The sequence below is a fragment of the Parambassis ranga genome, chromosome 19 (genome assembly GCF_900634625.1).
Source record: "Parambassis ranga chromosome 19, fParRan2.1, whole genome shotgun sequence".
In the NCBI taxonomy this organism is placed as follows: Eukaryota; Metazoa; Chordata; class Actinopteri; family Ambassidae; genus Parambassis; species Parambassis ranga.
Window position 1 is genome coordinate 10484314 of NC_041039.1, and position 25315 is coordinate 10509628.

A 25315-nucleotide genomic window follows, 5' to 3' on the forward strand; every position below is an offset into this window, starting at 1 on the left:
TATTATTTGTCAATTTTACCTGCATTTATAATTCATTCATTTTCCAAATGTGTATTTTTTACAGACTAACAGCTCAGAACGACGTGTTTCCTTGGATGTAGACCTGTGGGACAAGTTCAGTGAGCTCTCCACTAAGTGCATCATAAAGACGGTGGAGTTTGCCAAACAGCTGCCCGGCTTCACAACGCTCACCATCGCTGACCAGATCACTCTGCTCAAAGCCGCTTGTCTTGACATTCTGGTACAAATAGCGGCCTGCTTTTTCTTCCTGAACATTACTAAGTCATGGTTTTATTTTTGTAATTTTTATCTTTTTTTAACTTTGCTGTCCACAGATACTACGGATCTGTACGCGCTACACACCCGAGCAAGACACCATGACTTTCTCAGATGGACTCACGCTAAACCGAACCCAGATGCACAACGCCGGCTTTGGTCCGCTCACTGATCTTGTTTTTGCCTTCGCCAACCAGCTCCTTCCTCTGGAGATGGACGATGCAGAGACGGGGCTGCTTAGCGCCATCTGTTTGCTGTGTGGAGGTAATTATTGAAAAGCTCCAGTAACCCAACTACATCTTGCACTACCTGGTGGCTCATAGTGATTGTAATATTGTGTTATGAAGAGTGCTTACAATTTTTTCTGTACTTGATGTGTTTCTCTACAGATCGGCAGGACTTGGAACAGGCAGAAAAAGTGGACGTCCTGCAGGAGCCCCTTCTGGAGGCGCTGAAGATTTACGTAAGGAAGAGGAGGCCCCACAAACCACATATGTTCCCCAAGATGCTGATGAAGATTACTGATCTGAGGAGCATAAGCGCTAAAGGTTTGTAGTCCTCAAGTCTTCACTAGTGAGCACTTCTAAAAGGAGTAGTTTAACACTTACCTTAATATTTGTTTGCATCCGAATATATTAGAAAAAGCAACAAAATCAAAAAAGACACGTGAAATCCATTTTGTCAGAACATCATCACTTCATCTTACGTTTCTCTGTCTCTCTGCAGGAGCTGAGCGTGTCATCACGCTGAAGATGGAGATTCCCGGCTCCATGCCACCTCTCATCCAGGAGATGCTGGAGAACTCAGAAGGTCTGGAAAGCGGAGCAGCAGGCAGCCGGCCCAGTGGTGCCCCCCCAGGCAGCTGCAGCCCTAGCCTGTCCCCCAGCTCTGCCCAAAGCAGTCCAGCCACACAATCGCCGTAGTTGCGGCCCACCCTTTTCATTTGTTTTGTTCTTCGTGTTGCTCTCTGTCTCCTCCCTTAATGTTCTAAAGAGGAGGGGCAAAGGAGGTGGGCCTTGACCCTAACTGCTGAACACAGGAGACTGGCAGAGCCAACCTCCTCCTCTCCTACAACACAAATCCCCACCTCCTGATCTGCTTTCCCTCACTCTGGAACACTGTCCAGGAGTGAGGGGGGTGAGGCCGGAGCAGGCCGGGGAAGCAGGATGCCTCTTGAGATACCACACCGTAAACACTGCTGATGACTCTTCCCCCTTCCTCCCCCCACTCTCCTCTCCACTGCTGCTCCTCCCCTCACCATCCTCCTCGAAAAAAGACTGATGGAACCAAAGCAGTGGAGACCGGTTATGAATGAAACGGAGAGTGGCTGGGTCATGGACTGATTTAACAAACACCAGACACTTTTTTTGTTGTACTCTGAGGCAGACTGCAACTTAGGGACTTGTTAAAAGACCTTGCTACTCAAAGACTTTGGGTCTTTTCTCTTTTTCCAATTTCAAAAAAAAGCAGATTTCGTACAAAAGATATATGAATATATATATAGAAAAAATTAAGGAACTATTGTGATTGACATGTCCAGAACAGAATGGCAGGTTGAAATGAGGACATGTTTTCTGAGCTGAGATTAGAAATTGTTGTACTCCTTCACTGTTTGAATCTTTTCATACCCATCGAGAGTATTGAGAGATGTTTCAGTTTCACATTTGTACATTATTCTAATTAACAAAAAGATGTTGAAATTTCTCTCCAGTCCACACATGCAAACACACACACACATAAACATAAATGTGCACAGAAAACAAGTCGCAATGAATATCACCTACTATTCCAGGTTGGATTTGTTTTCCTTTCTTTTCTTTTTTTTTCTTCCAAAAGAATGGAAAAAATGATTGTAAGAACTTGGTCGTATGATGTGGTCACAGGTCCTTTCAAGAAATCAAATTAATGAAGATTCATTATTAAGGTGTATTTTAAGTAGCCTTTGAGTTTGTGTATATAAGCTGTATTCATTTCTTTAAAACTATGAAGAGTTTTAGGCTTCACCTGATTTTTTTTTAAGAATACCTTTTATGTGTTTTGTTTATAGGTTTGTGATTCAAGAAAAAAGACATTTTGAGCACATTTTACTGAAGGAAATTATTTCATGTTTTATGTCCTACACAGTGGACAGACCCTTCACCAATCACTGGCAGAATGTGGCTTTCACAGTTTCAACCTCCCCCCACTTTCATTTTTTTTTTTTTTTTTTTCAAACAAACCCAACATGTTTTTATGTACAGTAGCACTCCTGTCGGGGCATAGCTTTTCAGCCATGTAGCAGAAAGAGAAAGTGACGCCCATCTGTAGCCTGCCCAGGCTTCGGGTGGGCTCAAGCAGCTCTGCTTCAAAGAGAGTTCAAATGTGAAGAATGGTGTACATACACTCTGTATTAAACATATGTAATTCTCTCTGATTGGATCGGTCTGTAGTGGATGGGAGAAGACTAGAATGTAGTGGTCCCCTTCTCCTCCTACTCTGTCAGGCAAATGAGGGTCCCAAATGTGATGTTTGTCAGCCAAGTCCTCACAAATCTCCCCTGTGGTAGAAACAAATATGTGATATTTTGCCGAATCCAGAGCAACCCTGTGACTCACTTTACACCAAAACGCCTTCACCATTAATACACATCATCTAGACCATCATTACTGTACACACACCAATGTCTCAGGAAGGAATCATTTTGTGTGCTTGGCCTGTTATTGTATATGTTCTGTGCTGCACCCCCCCTAAGCCTCCAATCACAGATGCACATGTACACACACTTCTGCTACTGAGCCCCTGAATTTTTCTTCAATCACTCATTTTTTCTGAGACCTGGTGGCAAACCAGGTCTTGTGCAGAGAGAGACACTGATCCTGATAGCTCAACAACATCGGATGCCAGTGTGGAGTCTCTCTTGAGTTGTTCATGTACCTTTTTTTTTATTATTATTATTTGTACGGTCAAAGCTGCTTTCAACATTTATGACTTAACCAGTCCAGAACAGCGCACAACTTTTCCCTCCACAGCTAATCTGGAATAGCAACAGACACAGTGTCAGTTTGAGAAATATGGAATATGTTGCAATTTTGTCAAGATTATCAAGCGACTTTGAAAAAAAAACAAAAACAACAAAAAAAGATAAAAAATAAAACCAACATTTAATAATTAAATGCGTTTGTGTTGTTCATGTGTCATTTTTTTCAGTCTCTGGCACAGAGGTGGCGCCATTGATGCAGAATAAACTGCTGCCATACAGAAATCAACTTGCATGAAAGTACCTATAGGCCCTATAGGGCAAACTGTATTATATGGTATTAATAGGAATTTAAAATTAATTATTTTAAGTAGCTCTTAGTAAAGTCTTGTAGACCAGCATCAGACAGGTGTAGCAATTAGATGTGGAATTACATCTTTTATTGTATGTTGACAGAGATTTTAAGACACCGTTACTGGTGTAAATTGAAAAAGGAACCACTAGATGGTGCTGTAACAGACTAAAATACACTACAGGAGAAATTGTTAATAATAAATTTACTGTTTCTGAGTGTGTATACTGAACAGGAATGGGTGGAAACACACCAGAGATGATAATGATGATGATGATGATGATGATTATTATTATTATTATTACTATTATTTTTATTATTATCATTGGTGGTGGTAGTAGTAGTAGTAGTAGTAGTAGTAGTAGTAGTAATTACTAATAAATTAATAAAAAAATAAAATGCTAAAACAATTATGATGCAACATAGGTGCTGTTTTTAATGACGAATGACAGTAATAAACAATGAAAAATCTTGAGCTATGCGCCGCCCTCTTACTACGTTCTGACGTATAGACCAATCAGGAGCCTTCGCGCGGAATTTCAAATATTTTCAAATTACCGTCTCCTCGCGTAAATGAGAATATTCCGCCAAATTTGTAAACAAACTAGTCCCTTTTAAGTAAACGTCGCGTTTTATCAAGGCAGCTAAATAAAAATTTCAAACAATACTTCAAATAAAGCCGGGCAACATCAAACGAGGCACACATTAAACAGAACAGATAGAGGTTAATCTATATTTTGACGGGTTATTTCCTGTTTCTTGTTAGGCGGAGTGATACCAAAGCACCTCAATGTAAGAAACGAGACAAGACAAGAGTCGACTGTTTGACAAAGCTTACGTTAGATCGGCGTGATGTTGGAATGATATTGTAGTGACATTTCTGTTGTGATATCTTCGTCTATTTTTATGGACTGTCAGAAGTTGACGCATCTTTAAACGGACTTTCAGGTGAGTACGCCACTTTTTCTAGCGTTGTGTGTTCCATTACGTCGCGTTAGCGTGGCGAAGGTTTGTAAAATTGCAACTCTACAATGCGACGTTACACGTGGTGTGTCTCATAGTTGTCTTAATTTAAATCTACGATTACGCACAATATCCGACTGACGGGACTTACACAACAATGAAACGTCGTGCTACTAATCTTTTGTCAAAGTTAAAACACGATGTAGGCTAATTAAAAATATCCCTTGCTAACGACAGAAGTTAAATGTCACACACCGAGATTATGCTTTTGTTCTTCAGATATCTTCCATTCTTTTCGTTTCTCAGAAAGGTTTTTCTTACATTTAAATGTACTTTAATCGATGTCATATTTGACTTTCGCGGTGTTTGTGTTTTTTTATTTTAACCTTCCGTAGTCTTGACACTTGTGTTTCGTAATAATTCCAGGTAACATTGCAATAATGCCATTACATGGGAAGATAGTCGTGATCAAGAGGAATGGAGGAGATGGGACTGAATTTCCTCTCACTACAACATGTTTGTTTGGAAGGTAAGATCATTAAAATTTAGTGTATATAATATTTGTTTATTCATATTGTAGATTAAATCCAGGTTGTTTTCTCTTCGTAATTACAGAAGTTTCTATATTAGAATTGTACAGCACTTTAAGTCAACATTTACTATGAGTTTTGGTTTGGAGAAGGGCCATTGGCTGCTTGTGCCACAACCAGCTGTCTCTTCCTGGTCTTACATCATGCAAAAGGATGCACAGCAAACCTATTTGCATGTTAGATTTGAGTGATGGGGCAAATCAGATATACAGTTTGAATCTTTCTAAACATGGTGACAACCCAATGAACACATTTCAAAATGCTTATTTGTCATCTTCCAGGATGCCTGACTGTGATATTCGTATTCAGCTTCCACTTGTGTCCAAGGAACACTGCAGAATTGACTTAAATGAGAACAAAGAGGTAACCCACAATAACTACATCTCTCAGATGTAAATTTTGTGTATACTCAATGTTATTGATTAGTGTTTTTTTGTCATGACATGAACAGAAGTAAAAAGTGTCACAGAATCTTTGGAGCTTCTCTGCCTTACGTTTTGTGTTTGTCATCGTTTCAGGTCATTTTAACAAATTTGAGCTTGACGAACCCAACATCTGTCAATGGAGAGGTTCTGCAGCAGTCTGAGCGTTTAAAACATGGAGATGTGATAACTATTATTGATCGTTCTTTCAGGTGAGCGTGTTCCTAAACCAATTTGCTTTAAACAGAATGTATTTTTACAGGCCTAAATGCTAAATAACCTAGGAGTGTAGTCAGCTGTAAATAGCTTCCTTTTGTTTTTTGTTTTTTTATTTCAGGTTTGAGTACCCTCCAGCGCCTACACCAAAGAAGAGATCCTCCATAGGGGGCAAAGCTGAAACCCTCAAAGTAATTGGCCTTTCAATATTGAATCACTATGGCCCCGTTCACACTGGAGAATGTCGTTCCAGCTAGAGTAGGATTGAGCCCAGACAGCCTTTTAGGCCCTGTTCACACTGGGGAAAAAATGTGGCTTAAGCAGGATTTGGCCGCATCCAGATCAATCCACATGTGTTTTTTTCCAAGTGTGAACACCTCCAATCCGGCTGAATCCAGTTTGATTTCAAGCCGGCTAGATCCACAGGATTGGCTCAAATGTGGCTCAGGTGTGAATGCAAATGTGGCTGTGAAGTGTGAAGGGGCCTAAATTGGTTTGGATAATGTTACAAATGTGTTAATGGATGGTTTTCACATAGGTTCGTCAAGATCAGAAAGCAGGTGATACTGCCATTGTTGAAGCAGGAGAAAAGAGGACCTCTGAAGTATCCACAGGTGAGAGTTCTCTTCTTATATGTATGCCCTGTTTGCTCCATTGATGAGCCCTGTAGTTAGTTTGATTGCTGCCAAGAATCTTGAGATTCTTTATTAATATTCTTCTGTACGTTTTTTTGGCTCAGCGTATCTCCAGAATGCATTGATCGATTCAAACCGTTCAAACATCAAAAGATTCAGCTCATTCAGGACATTCCTGGAAACCTTCAATAATAATTAAAAATATTATAATATTAAAAATATTAAACATTTTACACCTTCAAATTAACATGGGAGTCAATGAGAGAGCCCTTCAAATCATGTCTTCTGGAAAATGCTACTTTACAAATTTCAAGATAGAGAAACCATTCAAAGCTTAAAATACTTCAAATATCTTGGTCTTCAAAGAATGAATGAATGAATACAGAGTTTGGAAATTCAGCTCCATCTTCAAATGGCAGATGATTAAAGATGAAGTGGTTTTTGAGGTCTCTTCTGAGTTTAACATTAGTGTGTATTGGGTGGAATGTTGAGAGCCAGAGTGGGCGGAATCTTCAGCAGAGTGGAGAGAGGCTGAGGGGATGCCTAAAAAAATTTCTCTAACCTGCGCTCAGGCCTGCACTTTCCATCTAACTGGGATCATTTTTATATTGGTTCGAGGGAACACTCGTTAGCTTTCTGGCGGTGTCACTCTTAAAACTGAACATCAAACCGTTTTGCCTGTACAGCCAGCTGTTTGGGGAGGGTGCCGGTCTGCACACACACGTCTCACTGAGTATGGTACCTCCGTGTCAAAAATAACTTTTATTTTTTTAATCTCTTAACACCCGTGGAGCGAGTTCTCTGTTGTCTGTCTCGCGGAGTATGGAACAGCCATTAGGGGCATTTGATAAACATTCAGGTTGCCACGGATACAGGCAGGTAGGCAGGGCTGCTGACAGGCTGACACACAAGAGGCTTTTCACATTAAAATCACACAGTCTGTGCTTCTTATAAGATTATGGTATTATTCCAGCCTCAGACCTTTCATATGGCATATTCTTTAAGGTCAGTGACTTCATACTGTTTTGTCTTCAGCTGTTTCTTTTTCATATCTTCATAATAAAACATTTTCTACTTTTCAAAATAAGAGCTTCATCTTTCTAAATTCTTAACTGTGTTTCAGCAAATTAAATTCAGATTGCAGATTCTCCAGCAATTCATAGCAATCCTTCACATCAGCATTTAAAGCAATGCTTTAGCTGCAGCAATCAAACTTGCATTTTCTTCAGGAAATGCTTTTCTAGTATTTCTTGTGGCCTAAAACCTTTTTGTGTTTGTAGATCCCCATCTTAAAGATGGAGCTAACCATGACAACATCCAGCGATCCCTGGAAAAAAACATTGAAGTGGAACCAAAGGAGGATAGTAGTGTGCTGCAAAACAAGACCACGTCCCCCTTCAGTGACCTGTATCAAATGATCAAAAAATCTCTGGACATCAAGACCCCTTGGAAATCTTCTGCTGGTCAGCCTCAGACACCGTCCTCAAAACGTTGCACTCCCAGACCTGGCTCAGTCAGAAAGAATGCTGGAAAACCTTTCTCCACAGAAGTTAAAAGCATTCCTAAGAACGACAAAGACTTTACTGGAGCTGAAACTCCGCAGTCTGTGAAGCAGAGAAAGTCCATCCAGAGTCCATCTGCTCTGATGGCTAGGCCTGAAGCAGAAAATATTACCAAGCATGAAGCAAATTCACCTCAGAGAAAACCATCAACTCCCCTAAAGTTTAGTGTGCATGAAGTTATTGAACAAATTTCTAATCAGACACCTAAGTCACCTATGAGAAGGAGATCTAAGGAAGCCACGCCAGCTAAAGATGCATGCACTGGGGAACAACAAGCAGCTCATCCCAAGTCGCTGTCACCGAGTAACTCCGGGAAGGCTGAGAAAGGTTTTTGCATTAAATTTTTATTTTCCATTTTGCATTATTCTGTACATGACTGTTACAGTTTTGTGTTATATTTATACAAAGTCATGTTACCTTTTTTTAGTCTCCAAGAAACGCAAAAGCGGAGAACTTGGAGCAGACTTGCCTGCATCACTGATGAAGAAGAAACGAGTTTCTTTTGGAGGTTACCTGAGCCCAGAGTTGTTTGACAAGCGGCTGCCTCCAGATTCTCCGTTACGCAAGGGGGCCGCTCCACGGAGAAGCCTGTCGCTGCTCACACCCAAACAGTCACTTCTCAGACGAGCATCTGTCATTGGCTTGCTAAAGGTAAGACTGAGTTGCTTGACTTCTATACATGATTCTGTATGTCATATGTATGTCACATAATGTTGTTGTTTTACAGCTTGAGCAAAAAAGCAAAACAGGGACTCCATCACCCAAAAAATCAGGTACCAAAAGGGCTTCTCCTAAGACTCCAAAATCTAGAACCTCTTCTCCCAAGTCTCCTTCTCCTGCAAAGAAGACTCCCAAGTCTCCTTCTCCTGCAAAGAAGACTCCCAAGACTCCTCCTTCTCCCGCAAAGAAGACTCCCAAGTCTCCTTCTCCTGCAAAGAAGACTCCCAAGTCTCCTTCTCCTGCAAAGAAGACTCCCAAGTCTCCTTCTCCTGCAAAGAAGACTCCCAAGTCTCCTTCTCCTGCAAAGAAGACTCCCAAGTCTCCTTCTCCCGCAAAGAAGACTCCCAAGACTCCTCCTTCTCCCGCAAAGAAGACTCCCAAGACTCCTCCTTCTCCCGCAAAGAAGACTCCCAAGACTCCTTCTCCCGCAAAGAAGACTCCCAAGACTCCTCCGTCTCCCGCAAAGAAGACTCCCAAGACTCCGTCTCCTGCAAAGAAGACTCCCAAATCGAAGTCCTCGACTCCTGCTGGCAAAAGAAGGAGCCCTGCCTCTGTAAAAAATATTTCCACAATTGTTGCAACACCAGCCAAAACCCCATTGGATTCAGGTGTTCAGACACCCACTGTGCGAGGACGCTTCTCTGTGTCACGCATCAGCACACCCTCTCCCATTGCTGAAGTTGATGCGACTGCAGACCAAGTGCCTTTACTCACAGTTACACCCAAGATACCTCTGAAGAGGAAGAGCATGAAAAGCACCTCACGCAAGACTGCAAGTGTCAATAAGAGTGCACTGAAAGTAATGCACAGACGAAGTGGTATTTCACGGGCATCAATAAAAGGTATGTAACATACTGCAAAGCTGGAAGTCATTGTGCCATTGAACTTATTATGTCAGTAATTTATTGTAATTTATTTTTATGTTTCCCTTCAGTCTTAAATTCCTGGGCAGATATTGTGAAATTTGGGACAACTAAAGCTCAGGTTGTTCCAGCTAAAAAAGTGGCTGTTAAAACGACCAAAAAGAAGGCTGTATCCAAACCACAGGTATGAGCGTAACTGAAACGGTTTAGTAACATCTACAGTTTTGGAGAACAACAGTTGTCATTTGGAGGCTTTACTAAATCTGCACACTGTTACTCATGTTATTGTATTGATGCCAGGATGCTTCTAAATAAAAAAAGAAATGCCTTTTCTCAATCTCTCAGACTCCTGCAAGAAAGCTTAAGAGCCACATGAGCACTGGGCACGCAGATTCACCTGTGACCATCATTGTGGGCAGAGCTCAAAAACGGATGGTTGTACATCCACCTAGCGCTGCTCCCAGACTGGTCACTAATACTGCTGTCTTAAAAAAGAACATGAAAATGGATGAGGACTTGACTGGTGATTACCACTTTTCCAACACAAAAAACGTATCTTGGATTTGATTTTCATCACTGTTAATATTGAGTTTTGTATTTCCAGGTATTTCTGAAATGTTTAAAACCCCTGTAAATGAAAGGAAGAGGAGATCTACGAACAGTGCTACAAAGTCTCCAGCAGAATGTCTGAGCACATCTGTGATTGAACCATCAGTGCTAAACACACCAGAGGAGACAGGTAGATATGTATATATTGTTTAAATCATTCCTGTTAGGTTGTTAAATAAGCATAAAATAAACGTGACTGTCCTTGCAGGTGAAATGATGGTGTCTCCACTGAGTGTTACATCTGCAGTAAAAGGCAGAAAATACAGCAGTGAGTCTGTCCAAAGGCTTCTCAATGCTGATCAAGAGTGTAGCTTCGTTAGTGAGAGTGATATTACGTTGAAAATTCCATCTGAGTCTAGTGAACAGCAGGGGGCTGATTTGAAGGCAACAACTGTAACAACTCCTAAACAGAAGCCACAACTACCAGAATGTCTCACCGGAGTCAAGAGGATCATGAAGACACCACGACAGAAGGTTGAACCAGTTGAGGATTTGAGGGGGAAAATTTTGAAAACCCCAAAGCAGAAAACTGAACAAAAGGAGTGCCTCACAGGAGTGAAGAGGATCATGAAGACGCCTAGACGGAAAGCCGAGCCCGTAGAGGACCTGAGGGGAAGAATTTTAATAACCCCAAAGCAGAAAACCGAACAAAAGGAGTGCCTCACAGGAGTGAAGAGGATCATGAAGACACCAAGACATGAGACTGAACCATTAGAGGACATCAGTGGACAACTTCTGGTAACTCCTAAACAGAAGCCTGAACAACAAGAATGTCTGACTGGAGTAAAGAGAATTTTTGAGACCCCGAAACAGGTGGCTGAACCCATTGAAGACCTTCCAAATGACCATCTGAAGACTCCTAGAGCTCCAGAGGCTGATATGAGTATGGGTGGCATTCAGGAGCTTCTGGTGACACCAGTCTGCATGCAAGGATCTGAAATTACAGAGAAGAGTTTTCCAGAAGTATGTTGCTCGGGTATCAAGAGAATAATGAAGACACCCAAACAGAAGAGTGCTCCTGTCGAAGATATGGTTGGTGTTAAAAGGCTGGTGAGAACTCCCAGACAGAAAGGAGAACCTGTTGAGGAGAACTTTGGGCTCAAGAGACTCATGAAGTCACCACGGCTTAGGGGAAATGCTCCAGTGGAAGACTTTGAGGGACTTCAAGAGCTCATGGAGGAGCCTGTGACTGATTCTACAAAGGACCAGGAAACAAAGAAGGTAAAAATAAAGCATGTGCACCAATATTCATTTTCAAATGAGACTGTTTTGGCAACTGTTTCACATTATAGGAAGCAATTTAATTTATATGCAAAACAAAGATTTGTACTGGACAATGGAACATTTAATTGATAAAGGCCCAAAATTTACCATATTACTGGATTGTTGTCAGATGGGAAGTGTGTAAGATTCTATTGATTCTATTTTTTACTTAACTAGTTTGTCTATGTCAATGCTCATTGTCTGAATTATTTTTGTTTGTTTTTTAAATAGGATGAAGGTCAAATGTCTGTGGACTCTGTTGAAGATGTTGTACTACTGGTGCAATCCAAAGATGTTAGAGTTGATGAAAATGTATCTCAAGTGGAGACAGCCAATGGAAACCTCCCAGAAACTGATATGCCTGCAACAGATCCTGGCCAAGAGAAGAAACCTGCTCGGGGCAGAAAGGCAAAGACAGTGCAGTCTAAAGCGGCTCCGGATAAAAAGGAAGCACCAGAACCTTCTGAGGAGCCTGCCATTCCTGCTCGTGCCAGAGGCAGAAGAGGGAAGACAGCTGAAGCAGCAGCACCACCTGCTGTTAGACAAACAACAAGAGGCAGAACTGCAAAATCCACTGAAAGCAAAAACGTTGAGCTAACAGAAGAAAGCAACCCTCAGCCATCTAAAGTTGCTCTTAAGCCCAAAAGGAGGCCCCAAGAGGTTCTCCATGAAACTGAGAAGATGCTAGAGCCAAAAGGTTTGTTATATTTGTTACCTAAATGTGTGTTTTGGACTGTAACAGTTTTCCTTCAATAATTGTAAGACATTTGAGTCACCCATCTTTAAATGACTATTTGGCAGTTAAATACTATCAATCTGTTGTGAATGGAAGTAATTTTTTTTGCCTTTGTTTTCTATCTGCACCTCTGAAATAGATACAAATGAAATCTTGCTGGAGGAATTGCCAAGTGGAAGCAGTAAAAACAAACTATCAGATGCCATGGAGACTGTTCCACAGGACCCTGAAATTGAGTGTGTGCCAGTTGTAGAGACAGAAGTCACAGAAATGAGGCCAGCTGTGAAACCTGCTCGAGCCAGAAAAGGAAAAGTGATGGGATCAAATGAAGCTGCGGATAAATCTGAGGCAGCAGAAGACCCTGTTGCCCCAGCTCCAGTCAGAGGAAGAAGAGGGAAGAAGACTGAAGGTACAGTACCACCTGCTCCAAGACAAACGACAAGAACCAGAAATGCGAAGGAAAGCTCCAAACAACCTGCTGTTGAAACTCAACTGACTGAAATTTCTGCTGAAACAAGTAAACAAACTGATTCTAAACTCCCAACAGAAGATGGTGTTGTGAAGCCAGTTAGAGGGAGAAAAACTAAACAACCACCTGTTGAGCAGGAAGAGGCAGAGCCAGAGAAAGCGGCCAATGATGAACCTCTTGAGGCAAATGCTCAACCTAAGCAGCAAATAGTTGCAAACCCCAGAAGAGGAAGGAAGGTGAAGGCTGAACAAAATGATGTGGCAGCAGAAGGCACAGGTATTCCTGTGGAGTCCAACAACCAGCCTCCAACCAGGGCTAAGAAGGGAAGAAATGCCAAATGGGAAGAGGAAAAAATGGACAACGGCGAGACTGCTCAATCCCAGCAGCCTGTTGAAAAAGTAAGGAGAAAAAGAAAGGCTGAGCAAGAACATGAAGAGCCGACAGAAGTCAAACCTATTGAAATGGCTGTTCCAGAGGCGGCAGAAACTCCACTCATAAAACCAGTAACAGTGAGTGAACAGGATACTGTGGCTGCAAAGCCCAGGCGTGGGGGGCGCAAAATTAAACAGGATACTGAGATTATAGTCCCTGTTGAATCCACTGAGGTGCTGGTGGTCAATGTCACTGACAAAACCAAGAGAGGCAGGAAAACAAAACAACTAACTGAAGAAGTTGAAGTCACTGCTGAAAATCCTAAACAAGAGCTGGATGCTGAAGAAGCACAAATTGCAGAGCCTATTGCTCTAGCTGGTAAACCGAGCAAAGCAAGAGGGGCAAAAACTGTGAGAAGTGAAATCCCACAAGCAGTTCCAGCCAAAAGAGCACGTCGAGGGACAGCAGTTCCTCCTGAGGATACCAATGCAGAATCCACAGTCCAGGTTTTAGAGTCGGAACCAGAAAAGCCATCAAAAAGGGGGAGACGGGCAGCAGCTGCAAAACCCACAACAGAAGAGGCCAGTGAGCAGGAAAACCCCTGTGACACAAAAACATCAAAAAAATCTGTCAGGTGGAACGTGGACGTGAATGTCTTCAACGTTCCTAAAGAAACACCTGTAAAGGCTGTTCGAGGTAGAAGGAAGACAACTCTTGGAGACAAAGTTGACGCTGAGAGCAAAGATGTGTCAAAAGATTCCAATAAAACTGAAGAGGAGGATCTCTCAGGAAACGTTGTTGAAGCTCAGCCAGTCAAGAGAGCCAGACGTGGTGCAACTGCTGACAAAGCAGAAACCACAAGCAGGGCTGAAGACATTGCAGCTGAAACGCAGCATAAAACCAGAAGAGGAAGATCTGCAAAGAAATAGACGTGTATATGTATTCTAAATCCTTACCATACGTTTTGTCATGATCTCTTTTTTGATTTTACATTTTTTAGAATGTAAGGTTATAGATGACAAATTAAGCACTGGTTTTTGCCCTGTTACAGCAGAAAATCATTTTAATCTTTTATTCTTCATATATTCTATGATGAGTTGTATGTTATTCCTTAGTCAGTCTTAAGTTTTATGGCAGGAAAAAGTTCATTAAATTCTTTACATCAACAATTGGAGTGATTTTGTTTTTATTGTGTGTATTTGTCAAAGACATGATGTTTTAAGTACATTGTGACTGTTTTTCAATTTAACAGTTTACATGTAAGAAGGTATGTCAATATTGACCTTTAAAAGAATGCTTCTGAACTTGGGTATGGTTATTAATATTTGATTCTCCAGCTTCGGTTACACAAACGACTGTCTAATTGATCAAACTTTTGTATCTTTGGAACAAATAAATACAATTAGATTTTTCCGGAGAGAAAATAGTCCTATCGTTTAAATGATACAATTTAATAGGAACGTTGTCCTATGAACCTGTGAACAACCCGGACTCATTTGGAGGACGGACTGGATACAAACGCAGACCCGACGCTGGAGGGAGATTTGAGAAGCGCATGGTGGACAGTCGGCCCCGACTATTTGGCTGGCAACTTTAGTTCTTGGTTTATTCACTGCACTGTATTGCACAGTTTTTGTCACAATGTCTTCCGACAGTGACATAATAACGACGATGAAAGGGTTTCAGTGCACCTTGTGCAATGTCAATTTACCGAACAGTAAGTAACGTTAGCTTACCTGGCTACTAACGAGTGTGTGCACGAAATTTACGTTTTTTTTAGCGTTATCGGAACTAAACATACATTATGGGTTTTTTTAGCACACAAATTTAACGTTATATGCTTAAACTGCGTTGTTGTGAGTGTGCTACGTTCTCATTGCTGGTAGTAAATATATTTAGTTTGTTTTGTATGTTAAATGTACTAAAAATTGAACTCAGCTGTAATTAGGAAGATAGCAGTGAAAGTATGCTATATGTTGTGTTTTTTTCTGGTTGTGTTTTTGTATCATGCAGTGCCAAGCTTAGACCAGCATGTGAAAGGTCGGAAGCACAAGACTCTGAGCACTGTCCGGAACACCAGGAAGACCCAAGAGGAGCACAGTGTGTTTGTCAGTGGCATCAAGCCTGAGATATCTCAAACTGATATATCGGAGTACTTTGAGAGGTTCGGGCCAGTTTCAGATGTTATCATGGATAAAGACAAGGTAAGACAGATATTTATTAACTAATGACAAATGTTTTTCTTCTGTTAAACCATATACAAAGTGACCTTGTTGCCTCACAGTGCTGTATCACTCTACACTTATAGGGTGTATATGCCATTGTGCAGTTCAGTGGGAGCGAGAGCATACAAGCAGCTCTGTCCTGTGTTGAGCACCGAATGAAAGGCCTGCAACTTCGTGTCAAACCACGGGAAAAGAAAGAGTTCAAATTAATTCCTAAGAACAAGAATGATCCACAGAACCTCCAACGAGTTCTTGACCACCTCAAACCTGAGTTGTGTCAGTTGGTGTCTGTAAGCCTCTTTTAATCTTTTTGGAAAGGGGTGTTTAAACAGTAGATGCCAGCATATTTCTGTCAAAGACTATATATAACAAATATCCTCTTCTAGGTCAATGCACAGATCCATTACATTGTTGAGCGATTTCAGCTGGGAGAAAATGAAAAAAAGGCCAGAGGCTTATTGGTTCAGCTTTTGCAAGAGGTTTTTGTGGAATTTTTTCCAGGTAACGTTTGTAAAATGCACACATTTAGTTCATTGTTTGCTTTATATTATAACTGTATTAAAATTATATTAAAATTATTATTAATTATTAGATTTGACACTCTCTTTGGTTGCAGACAGCCAGATTTTGGCTTTTGGGTCCTCTGTCAACACTTTTGGTATTCACTCCTGTGACCTAGACCTGTTCTTAGACCTTGAAAACACCAAGGTGTTCCAGTCTCGTGCCAAGACCACCACAGAGCAAGTCAGTCATTTTAACATACATTTTATGCCAAAATAACACTTAATATAACTTAATAAGGAGCTGTCTGTGTAATTATTTCACAACCTTACTTCTTTAGGCAAAGGAAGGCATGTCAGATGATGGCCAATCAGAGGACTCCATCCTGTCTGACATTGATCTGACAACAGCCTCTCCTGCTGAGATTCTGGATCTTGTGGCAACTATCCTGAAACGCTGTGTCCCCAGTGTGCACAAAGTACACGTGGTCAGCAGTGCTCGTCTCCCTGTAGTCAAGTTTCATCACCGTGAGCTTAACCTGCAGGGGGACATCTCCATCAACAACAGGTCTGTTACTGCTTCTCTTTAGGATTTTCTTATATGTAGCATTGGAAATCTTCAGGTTTTTGGGTTTGCACAGTGTCTGACATTACTGTTGTATGTTTTTTCTCTCACCTGTATCTCAACCTAGACTAGCAGTGAGGAACACCCGCTTCCTCCAGCTGTGTTCAGGGATGGAGGGCAGGCTGAGGCCTCTGGTGTACACTATCCGCTACTGGGCCAAGCAGAAGCAGCTTGCTGGTAGGATAAAGTGGATAGAATTTGTTTTTAGTTATCTGTGCGGTCCAGTAGTTATTTCATTTTCAGTCAACAGATGTCAGTAGAACTTCACATGCCATTTATGGACACACTGACATCTGGGAAAACTGATTTGCAATGCCTTTTACTTCCATAGCTCCTCTTTGTGTTCTGTGTCTGCTGATATTGAATAAGATCTTAATAAGAGTGTCCTTCAGTGGAGAGCGCACTAATTACCGTCACTCCTGGGCCGTATTCCCTTTGAACTGTCGCCTCCAACGCTTCCAGTGCAGCTTTCATCAAGACACTTGTGTAGAGTGATTAGCAGAGTGTGATGGGATCAGTGACATATAAGGTTGCTGCTGTAATCCACAGTTAGAATCCTACAGCAACTGCTAGGATCAGTCTTGTCTAGTGTAAAATAAAACGGAAGGGAAATGGTTGTATTGCAGTATTGAAGTGTAGATATTACAATTGGCTTTCTTACTGACTTTTCTGTTCCACTAATAGATTTTTCTTGTTTGCATTGTGACATGTAGGTAATCCAAGTGGTTCCGGCCCCCTTCTTAACAACTATGCTTTGACACTACTGATCTTATTCTTCCTGCAAAACTGTGAACCCCCTGTCTTCCTCACAGTGGACCAGCTCAAAGAAATGGCCTGTAAGTGTTATACTTGCACTCTCTTTCTGGGTCCAGTCAGAAATGCTGGATTACCTGGGATTACCATATTTTCACGACCATAAGGCGCACCGCATTATAAGGCGCAGTGTCAGTTACACGGTCTATTTCTGTCCTCAGCGCATACACAAGGCGCACCGTAGCTAAATTACTCTGCATGAAATTGCTTCCATAATGTGATATTTCACTTCACAAGGACACTTTAGTATAGTCACTGCACAATGATGACTATTTGCACTGTTTACACCATCTTGCACTACTTGCACACTAGTACCACCTCACCGACCCATGTGGTACCTGTTACATTACTACATCATTACACTGTTCCATTTGTTCATATAAGAGTCTATGTTTACCATTTCATCCACCATTCATTTTTTTTGTTCTGTTCATTGTATGTCTGTTATGTCATGTAAATATAGCCTTACCTTAGTTTATTTACTTAATTTTATCTTATTTCATGTTAATTATTATATGTTCTTTGTATGCACCAATCACTAAGGCAAAGTCCTAGTAATGTGAACCCCCTTCACTTACATGGCAATGAACACGATTCTGATTCTGATTTCTTTTTTTGTTTTCTTAAGGTTTAGTTTAATTTAATACTGTTAATGTCCTTGCAGGTGAGGAGGAGGAGTGTGTTATTGAGGGCTGGAACTGCACCTTTCCCAGTCAGCCAATTGCTGTGCCTCCAAGCAAGAACATGCAGGACCTCTGTAAGTAATGAAAATTGAACAAGCTCCTATATGAAGATAAAATATGTCTTGATCCAGCCTGTTAAATGCAATGCCATATCTTCTCTTTTTATCTACATCATGTTTTCAGGCACCCTGCTTGCTGGCTTCTTCTCCTTCTATTCTAAGTTTGATTTTGCTGGTAGTGTAATTTCTCTCAGGGAGGGGCGTGCTCTCCCAATCACAGATTTCCTGAGTCAGAATAAAGACGATGAGGTGATGGATGAGAATCAGCCCACTAAAACCAACCAACAACGTCCCAAACTTGGACCTCTAAACCTCTTGGACCCTTTTGAGCTCTCTCATAACGTTGCAGGAAACCTAAACGAGCGCTCTCAGCGCAGTTTTCAGAGAGAGTGCCAGGAGGCCGAGAAGTATTGCCGCAGCTTGCAGTACCAGCGCAAATCCAACAAGGGGAAATCATGGGGGCTGGTGCGCTTATTTACCCCACAGGGACAAGTCCTGCAAACCAAAACAGAGCAGCTGACCGTCAGCATACCTTTCAAATTAGCATCAATTCCAGAAGGACTGCGTAATCAGTTGCACAAGGCTGGAGATGGTTTCCGGCTGTTGTGGTTTCAGAAGGTTTGCTCAGCTGTAGAGGGAGTATTGAAAACCATTCTTAATTGTCACCTGACTCCCTCTACAGCTTTTAAGGAGGATTCAGCTGTAGCTGCCGAGGAACTTGAAACTACAGCAGCCTCCCTCGAATCATCCACAAATGACAGCTTTGAAAGTGTTGAGTCTAACACTGAATCCAGCTCTCTGGGTACAGTTGCAGTTGGTCACAAGAGGCAGCTATCCTCTGACAGTGATGCTTCTGTGTCGCCTCAAGGGAAAAAGCCAAGACTGGCAAGAAAGGGCAAGTCTGAGTTCCCCCAGTGGATCTGCGTGCTAAAGCACATAGTGTGGGCTGGCAGGAGGAAAGTGAGAAGGGAGCTGATCAAAGATACAGACTCGAGGCCAGAGGGCAGCTGTATGGAGCTGGAGTCTCAGGTCACAGCATACATCACTGAAAAAGAACCAGAGCTTAAGGACCCCTTGGAGTTTAAGGTGCAGTCCCAGATGGTGGGTGGAACAGAAAGCACAAGGGCAGAGTTCAGGTTTGAACCAACCAGTGACAAGGTTGGAGTTTTTCATGACGTCTTTCATTTCTTGGAAGCTTTCTTGCCCAAAATGGTAGAGACACTACTCCGAAGAGAAGTGGGAAATGCTTAATGCTGAATATGATCTGATCAGATACGTCTCCTATAACCTTTGCATTTTCTTTGTCACTGACTACAGCTTTATATTAACCAGCCATCTGGTATAGTAATGTAAATATTGGCTTTTTCAGGATATCAAGTTTATTATATTTTCATTTATACTGTATTATTGTTTTATCAGATGTCATGATTAAGCCTGCTTCTAAGTTTGAGACATGGCTTGGTGTTTTTTTTTAAGTTTCTGTTTAAAAATAATGCTCTTAAGTAATGGAACCTTCAGTTTTGTAGACGTCATCTGATGCTGTTTGCAGCTGAATAAAAGCCTTTGTAAAAACATTGTATGTGAAGGAGTTGTGAAGATACTTCAAGAAGCAGTAATTGTGTTGTTGCAAAAAAATGGGTTTTGTGCTTTGATTCATTTCGTTTCGTGCAAGAAAGAGGCCATTGAGCTGAGCTGTTATTCAGTCAGGCCTTTGCTCATGCAACTGAGAAAGATGAGAGTAATTACTCAGGCAGGCAGACTGCTTTATTACAGCAGGACAAGCTGGTGCTGAGGGATGCACAGAGTCCCTGTGTGCTGATTAACATCATTCATCTCAGTTTTAAAGGGAAATACAAAGGGCCAGCTGGTTAGATAGCACTGTGGAGTAAAAAAGATGACTGCAATGATAAAGAGATTTAAGAGAAGCATGCTACATGTTGATTGGACACTGGTTTGTTTTTTTCTGATAAGGGCTTATCAATAAAAACTGGTATATGATAGGCTCCCAGCATGGCTTCAGAACCAGAATTGCAGCTTAGTCCGATTACCCGATACAAGTCCATGGATCAAAGGTAATTGCAAATATTAACCTGTTCACTTGTTAAACAAATAGCGAAATAACCTGCCAGTACAGCCTCACAGAGCCACTCACTCTACTTTTATTTTACTTATTTTTTGCTGAAACCCTGCTGTTTTGATGGTAAATCTCTTGAACAACAGCCACCATATTTCACCAACACTTTAGGCTACTTCAATAACACCATCCCCTGGTTTACAAAGGTGCTCCTGATATATGACCACTCACACACACCTCTAAGCCAGAGAATCAAGGCGATTGATTTTGAAGCAGATGATGTGTTTTCTGTTGGTCAGAAGCAAGAAAACAAATCGTTACTAGTTTGTTGTGATCAAACTTACAAACTTATAAGCAGTTTTCACTTCAAAGAAAACCATCTATTGAAAAGTCTTTGTGAGAATGAACGGCAATATGTAGGTAACAATAAAATGTGGTTTCATTAGTTATTGATAGGTGATGGTCACATATAGCCCATTTCCTGTAATTACTAATAAAACCAGAGAGCCTATTATTCATGTGGAATCCACTGGGAAGAAGACTTTACAGCCATTTACAATCTGGTGAGTGATAGATACACTGAGTCATACTTGATATGACGTCACATTGTTTTGTAGTGCGATGCTATGCATTAATGATCATGGATGCCTGGAATACAGAGAGTTTACCACATCTCATGGTACAGAGGATGATGGTGACATATTTAATATTTAAGAATTCTGCTCTGCATCCTCACTGTTTGTGGAAAATTGCTGTTAATGGATAAGCAAAAAAAGGGCATCTGGTTCAGGTTTTTTTGTGGAAAAAGCAACATGAGGCATCTCTGTGTAAAGAAACCAAAAGAGCAAATGAGTAATTGTGTTTGGTCACTCACCTCTACAGCACACTTGACCGACAGTTGCTTGCCTTTTTTTATGTGCTTCTGAATCATGTGGGCAGCAATCAACCCCCCATTTTGTCTCCTGTGCTGTGCAAACAGACCTGGCTGCCTGAAAAAGCACTCTGTTCATATTAGTGGCTCCCCTACTCTGGAGATAAGGCTAAATAAATGTGCATAATCATTTCCCCCTCTGTCTGTGATGGCAGGAAGAAATCAGACATTCTCCGTGGAGATTGCTCTTACACCAGAATGGACTTTTGTGCATGTCCGCTATCTTTCTATTTGTACTAGAGAGCATGTGTGATGCAAATGGAGGTGGTTTTACTATCTGAAGTGAGGACAGATGTTTAGGAGGAAGGCTTTTAGAGCCTCTTTTTAGACGTACAGATATATACAGTAAGTAGATTTGTAAATTTGTAAATTGCCCGTGTTACCTAACAAAATCATTGCAGTGACTAAAAGTTAGAGGAAAAAGTTTTGAAAATCAGTGGCCTCTCATTGGTGCCTTTATCATTGCCTTGATGGAGACTTTTCTCCCTCATGCAGGAGCCCAGACTGTTCTGCTGAAGTGCATTAACTGGGGTGTTTTGGACGGTGAAACTTCTGCCCTTTCTCTTATCTGGGTGCTGTTAGATTCTCAGTGTTTGCCTGCAAACACTGGAGCGAGCTAATGAGTTTGTCTTGTGCATGTTGTTGCTTCTTGCCATTGACTTTTATGGGCTGTAGAGAGAATGCGAAGAGGCCGATTACTGGAGTAGAATTAACTAAATGTTCAGGGCAGCCACCGTTAGCTGTGGGGAAATGGAGCGATTACAAAAGAACTGGACAAACATCACTGTCATTGAAAGAGAGACAATTTATTCATTATTAAATCACTTTTAGCCAAACACTGGCTCCTAACTTACCGGTAATAGGTTGTTTAAAAACGTTATTTTCCTATTTAAATTCCATTTTTGGTATTTTGTACAACCCGCAAATAGTCCCTTAATAGCAGTTTGAATTATGGTACAATAATTGCATTGAAATGGTCAATCAAGGCTTAATACCACAATCCACTTTCAGCCTTTATGACGTGGTCATATACGCTTTAATTGCTTGTTTGCTGTCCACAGCTCTACGGGGCTGTCAGCAGGGATTTATGCCTAAATTGAGTTGTGTTTTTGACAAAGGCTTAGGGACAGACTTGGGGAAAAACCATTGTATTTTACGACTCTATAAATAGCAGGTGAGAGGATGTTGTCATGACTTCCCCGTGGGAGCTCAGAAGAAAAACACATAACATGTTCTTATGTTGCACATCACAATGTCTGAATATGCACTAAAGACTTCCTTTTCTCATGTTCATTCTCGTGCAATATTTTGTTTTTACTCTCGTATCATTTTCATACCATATACTTGTTTCACTTTGGCACAATCCTTGATGAATGTAGCATGTTTGTCCCTATTTCTGCTCTTATCAGCTCACGTTAAACTGCCAACAAATTACATCAAAAAAGGATTTACACGATGAATTACCAATTTTCACAACTACATGCTGCCATGGTGTATTTTTCTCTGAAACACTCCAAGCATATTTCCAGAAATAGCTTTAATAAGCTTTACCTTGAATGATCAAATTAATTGGAGTGGCAATCCTCTACAGTTTCAATCATAGAAACATAACATGGAAACATAAAAAAACATACACACAGCAAACACACAAACAGTTCTTCATGGCAGGGTGACCTAAAGAAGCAGGAGGTCGAAGCTGTAAACAGGTCAAAGGAGAGATGAATGAAGTGACCCCCTAAATTTCAGATTTGGATTAAAATCAGAACGCACATCTCTTTGCACGTACTGTCCCTGCTCGGTTGGTTAAGAGCTACCTTAGATAAACAGGAGCTGCAGTAACAGCCATAAATGTGACCAATAACATTAAAGTGAGTCTCAGGCACTTCATAGCTAAAAGGCATTTACTTTATTTACGTGCTAGTTTTCATATACACCGGTCCATATGAGGTACGCTGCTGCTATTTGCATGTGACTGTGTGAGTCACTGAATCTTTATTGATCGGTAACCTCTGACCTCTACCTCCAGACTATAATGAAGCTGACCACCAAACAGTTAGAACTGATGAAGCTGCTTGGATGAGCAGCGAAACGTCTTCAAGAAAACTCTACAAGTCCAGACTTGCTTCAAATACGTATTTTTTAAAGGCATCAGCCCATCTCTCCCCTTTTGTTGTGATGTGTCTTTAAGTGCCATGCGGGCCGTTATTTCAAGTGTGGCAGGTCAGCTGTGTTATTTTCTGAATGATTGTGTTTCTGGGTTTGTATTGTAGAATACAGACATGCAGCGTGAAGCCCACCGGGATGGGCATGTGGAGGGGTTCCACTTTATGGGTCGCTGCCCGAGGTGCTGAAACGACGCATAAAAAATACCCTCAGGTTTTTGTTCGTTTGTCTAAATCTTTTTAAACGAATTAAGAGTTAAATGTTCAAACCTAATGTCTGAGCGCGTCCCCCACATCTTCCAGACTTATTAATTACTCCTTTTACGCGCTGCTGCTGCTGAAGCGAGGGGTGTGGTTAAGTGCGCATCAGGTATTCCACACTATATAAAAGTGTGAAGTGAGAGGAGAGAAGCAAGTCAAGGGCACCACCGAGGTGACAGCATCAGGACACAAGTTGCACAGTAAGTAAGTTATCATACTTTCTGTTGCATTTTGACTTTTTATCCGTTAATCCGTTTTTTTGTGCAACATTGGTGCCAACATATCCACAACACCGTCCTCAGATGGCCAACATGTTGAGATCGTGCACGGTGCTGGCAGCGCTTGTCGTTTGCCTGCTCGTGTGTTTGAGCAGTTTCGCGGACGCCTACCCTCCAAAACCGGAGAGCCCCGGGAGCAACGCCTCACCGGAGGAGTGGGCCAAATACCACGCAGCCGTCAGGCATTATGTCAACCTCATCACCAGGCAGAGGTAAGTCAGGGCAAAAACTCACTTAAAACTAAGATGTGCATTTTTATTTTTATTCGAAAGTGCAGGGCATTTTTAACTTTAGAGTCATATAAAGTTTTCTTTCTTCTTTTCATTTTAATTAAATTATCACCACAAAATATTTAAAGGGGCTTATACCAGCTAAGAAAAACCTCTAAAGATCTGTCATTTGTCCATGCCCTGGTTGGGTCAGGAAAGTCTCTTAATCAAGGACAAGTTTGCAAGGGTATAGCCATCAAGCTCTGCTGTTGTGGCATGGCTTCACACTCTGAACCACCAAAATCCAGCTTTTAAGAGTCCAGGTGTTGTTCAGCAAGCCAAGGAGCAGAGTTACAATATATTGATTGTAATAAGAGGAAATGATAAGGTACAAGTGCTTGGCTTCATGTGCAAGTAAAAACACAGACTAGAACACCAGACATTTAATCATTCCCTTTTATTTCTCACTGACCGAGTCTTCATATCTGAAACTGTGGTTGATTCCAAGAGTGCAGTCTTACTTTCTGTAATTAAACAGGCTGGACCTGTCAATACACTCAAAGAAGTGTGACAGAAAACTAGTCCCTACACCTCAGACTAATGCAGGCTTGCTCTTCATTGACTTCTAGTAGAGACACAGCAAAAGACAAAGTCAGAGGGGACTGGTGTGTTTGACTTGCTGGACACCGTGAACTCCAAAATAAATAATTGGACAGCAGTCTGAGAGAAGCGTGTTCGATTTTCTTCAGGTACGGGAAGAGATCGATGCCCGAGCAGGCGGTGGCTTGGCTGCTGTTTGGAGGAGATTCAAGCCAAGACACTGAACCAAGGTGAGATGCTACAAATATCATAAAAAAAAAAATAAAGATGATATCACTATGTGTGCTTCATTTTGAAGACAGTAAATTGAGCAAAATAATATTCCACAGGAACCACCAGAATGTTAGATGTAGGGATTTGACTGAACACACTCACTGCTGTGATTTAACACATGAGAGTGTTAATGTCTTTGCAAATGAGGGAGGAACATACACATCAGTTAGACTATCTGTCAATATTTGATCAATATATTGCCAAACACTTGCTGCTTTGTCCATTTTTCCCCACGTTTTTAATCTTTCTTTCTCTCCTTTTAACAGCTCTGACTATGCTGACATGTGGTAAATGATTCTATTGTTAACCCTCCCACAACCCTGAGTCAAAACCATTCTCAACATAGATAACCTGCACTGGACTTTGTGACTGTGTATATTTAATTATATAATGTGCATGCAGATCTCTCTAGCTCTCCCTGTGTTCGTCTGGCTCTCAAACCGCCTGTTTATTTGTTATTTGACCAAAAATAAAAATGTAAATAATTTGTATTAAAATCAGAATCTGAGTGGAATAAAAGTATTATGTAGATATACTGGCGATTCCTCTTGTGTTTATTTCTGATAGGTGCACGTCCTTTTGTCGCCACTAGATGTCCCCATAGAGACAGAAAACACT

The 25315-nt window shown here is 41.3% G+C and overlaps 4 protein-coding genes across 8 annotated transcripts in view; all 4 read left to right on the plus strand.

Moving 5' to 3' along the window:
* Positions 1 to 3423, plus strand: part of raraa (retinoic acid receptor, alpha a) — a 116321-nt gene extending 112898 nt beyond the window's left edge. For all 4 annotated transcript variants that reach the window (XM_028430378.1, XM_028430377.1, XM_028430379.1 and 1 more), the window contains 4 exons: positions 65 to 241; positions 336 to 540; positions 666 to 824; positions 1003 to 3423. In XM_028430378.1, the coding sequence (XP_028286179.1) occupies positions 65 to 241; positions 336 to 540; positions 666 to 824; positions 1003 to 1199 (738 nt within the window). In that variant the 3' untranslated portion in view covers positions 1200 to 3423. The remainder of the gene's footprint in view (positions 1 to 64; positions 242 to 335; positions 541 to 665; positions 825 to 1002) is intronic.
* A 966-nt stretch (positions 3424 to 4389) lies between these two features.
* Positions 4390 to 14135, plus strand: LOC114452288 (proteoglycan 4). Its single transcript, XM_028431528.1, has 15 exons — positions 4390 to 4532; positions 4974 to 5076; positions 5419 to 5500; positions 5656 to 5771; positions 5897 to 5966; positions 6314 to 6389; positions 7691 to 8299; positions 8400 to 8623; positions 8700 to 9534; positions 9627 to 9739; positions 9901 to 10078; positions 10160 to 10294; positions 10373 to 11385; positions 11659 to 12124; positions 12303 to 14135. Exons 2-15 carry the CDS (start codon positions 4988 to 4990, stop codon positions 13931 to 13933), a joined length of 5637 nt encoding a protein of 1878 aa, XP_028287329.1. The 5' UTR covers positions 4390 to 4532; positions 4974 to 4987; the 3' UTR covers positions 13934 to 14135.
* A 390-nt stretch (positions 14136 to 14525) lies between these two features.
* Positions 14526 to 19273, plus strand: tut1 (terminal uridylyl transferase 1, U6 snRNA-specific). The gene is made up of 10 exons (XM_028431085.1): positions 14526 to 14721; positions 15018 to 15208; positions 15313 to 15519; positions 15616 to 15730; positions 15846 to 15973; positions 16071 to 16297; positions 16422 to 16531; positions 17068 to 17190; positions 17832 to 17924; positions 18034 to 19273. The coding sequence occupies exons 1-10, from the start codon at positions 14646 to 14648 to the stop codon at positions 19158 to 19160; spliced, it is 2397 nt and encodes a 798-aa protein (XP_028286886.1). The 5' UTR covers positions 14526 to 14645; the 3' UTR covers positions 19161 to 19273.
* A 4200-nt stretch (positions 19274 to 23473) lies between these two features.
* LOC114452312 (peptide Y) lies at positions 23474 to 25232 on the plus strand. 2 transcript variants are annotated; one of them, XM_028431564.1, is made up of 4 exons: positions 23474 to 23537; positions 23640 to 23827; positions 24574 to 24654; positions 24964 to 25232. In XM_028431564.1, the coding sequence occupies exons 2-4, from the start codon at positions 23640 to 23642 to the stop codon at positions 24986 to 24988; spliced, it is 294 nt and encodes a 97-aa protein (XP_028287365.1). In that variant the 5' UTR covers positions 23474 to 23537; the 3' UTR covers positions 24989 to 25232. The 2 variants fall into 2 exon arrangements, with proteins under 2 accessions (XP_028287365.1, XP_028287364.1); XM_028431563.1 differs by having other exon boundaries at positions 23477 to 23541.
* The last annotated feature ends 83 nt before the right edge of the window (positions 25233 to 25315 follow it).

Excerpts from the sequence above, each read along its gene's own strand:
- tut1 (XM_028431085.1), top strand. The coding sequence starts at position 14,646 with ATGTCTTCCGACAGTGACATAATAACGACGATGAAAGGGTTTCAGTGC. Across the intron at positions 14,722-15,017 it reads CAATGTCAATTTACCGAACA|TGCCAAGCTTAGACCAGCAT; the intron begins GTAAGTAACGTT and ends TGTATCATGCAG. Across the intron at positions 17,925-18,033 it reads CAAGAACATGCAGGACCTCT|GCACCCTGCTTGCTGGCTTC; the intron begins GTAAGTAATGAA and ends TCATGTTTTCAG.
- LOC114452288 (XM_028431528.1), top strand. The coding sequence starts at position 4,988 with ATGCCATTACATGGGAAGATAGTCGTGATCAAGAGGAATGGAGGAGAT. Across the intron at positions 5,772-5,896 it reads ATTATTGATCGTTCTTTCAG|GTTTGAGTACCCTCCAGCGC; the intron begins GTGAGCGTGTTC and ends TTTTTATTTCAG. Across the intron at positions 10,079-10,159 it reads AATGGATGAGGACTTGACTG|GTATTTCTGAAATGTTTAAA; the intron begins GTGATTACCACT and ends TTGTATTTCCAG.
- LOC114452312 (XM_028431564.1), top strand. The coding sequence starts at position 23,640 with ATGGCCAACATGTTGAGATCGTGCACGGTGCTGGCAGCGCTTGTCGTT. Across the intron at positions 23,828-24,573 it reads AACCTCATCACCAGGCAGAG|GTACGGGAAGAGATCGATGC; the intron begins GTAAGTCAGGGC and ends GATTTTCTTCAG. Across the intron at positions 24,655-24,963 it reads AGCCAAGACACTGAACCAAG|CTCTGACTATGCTGACATGT; the intron begins GTGAGATGCTAC and ends TCCTTTTAACAG.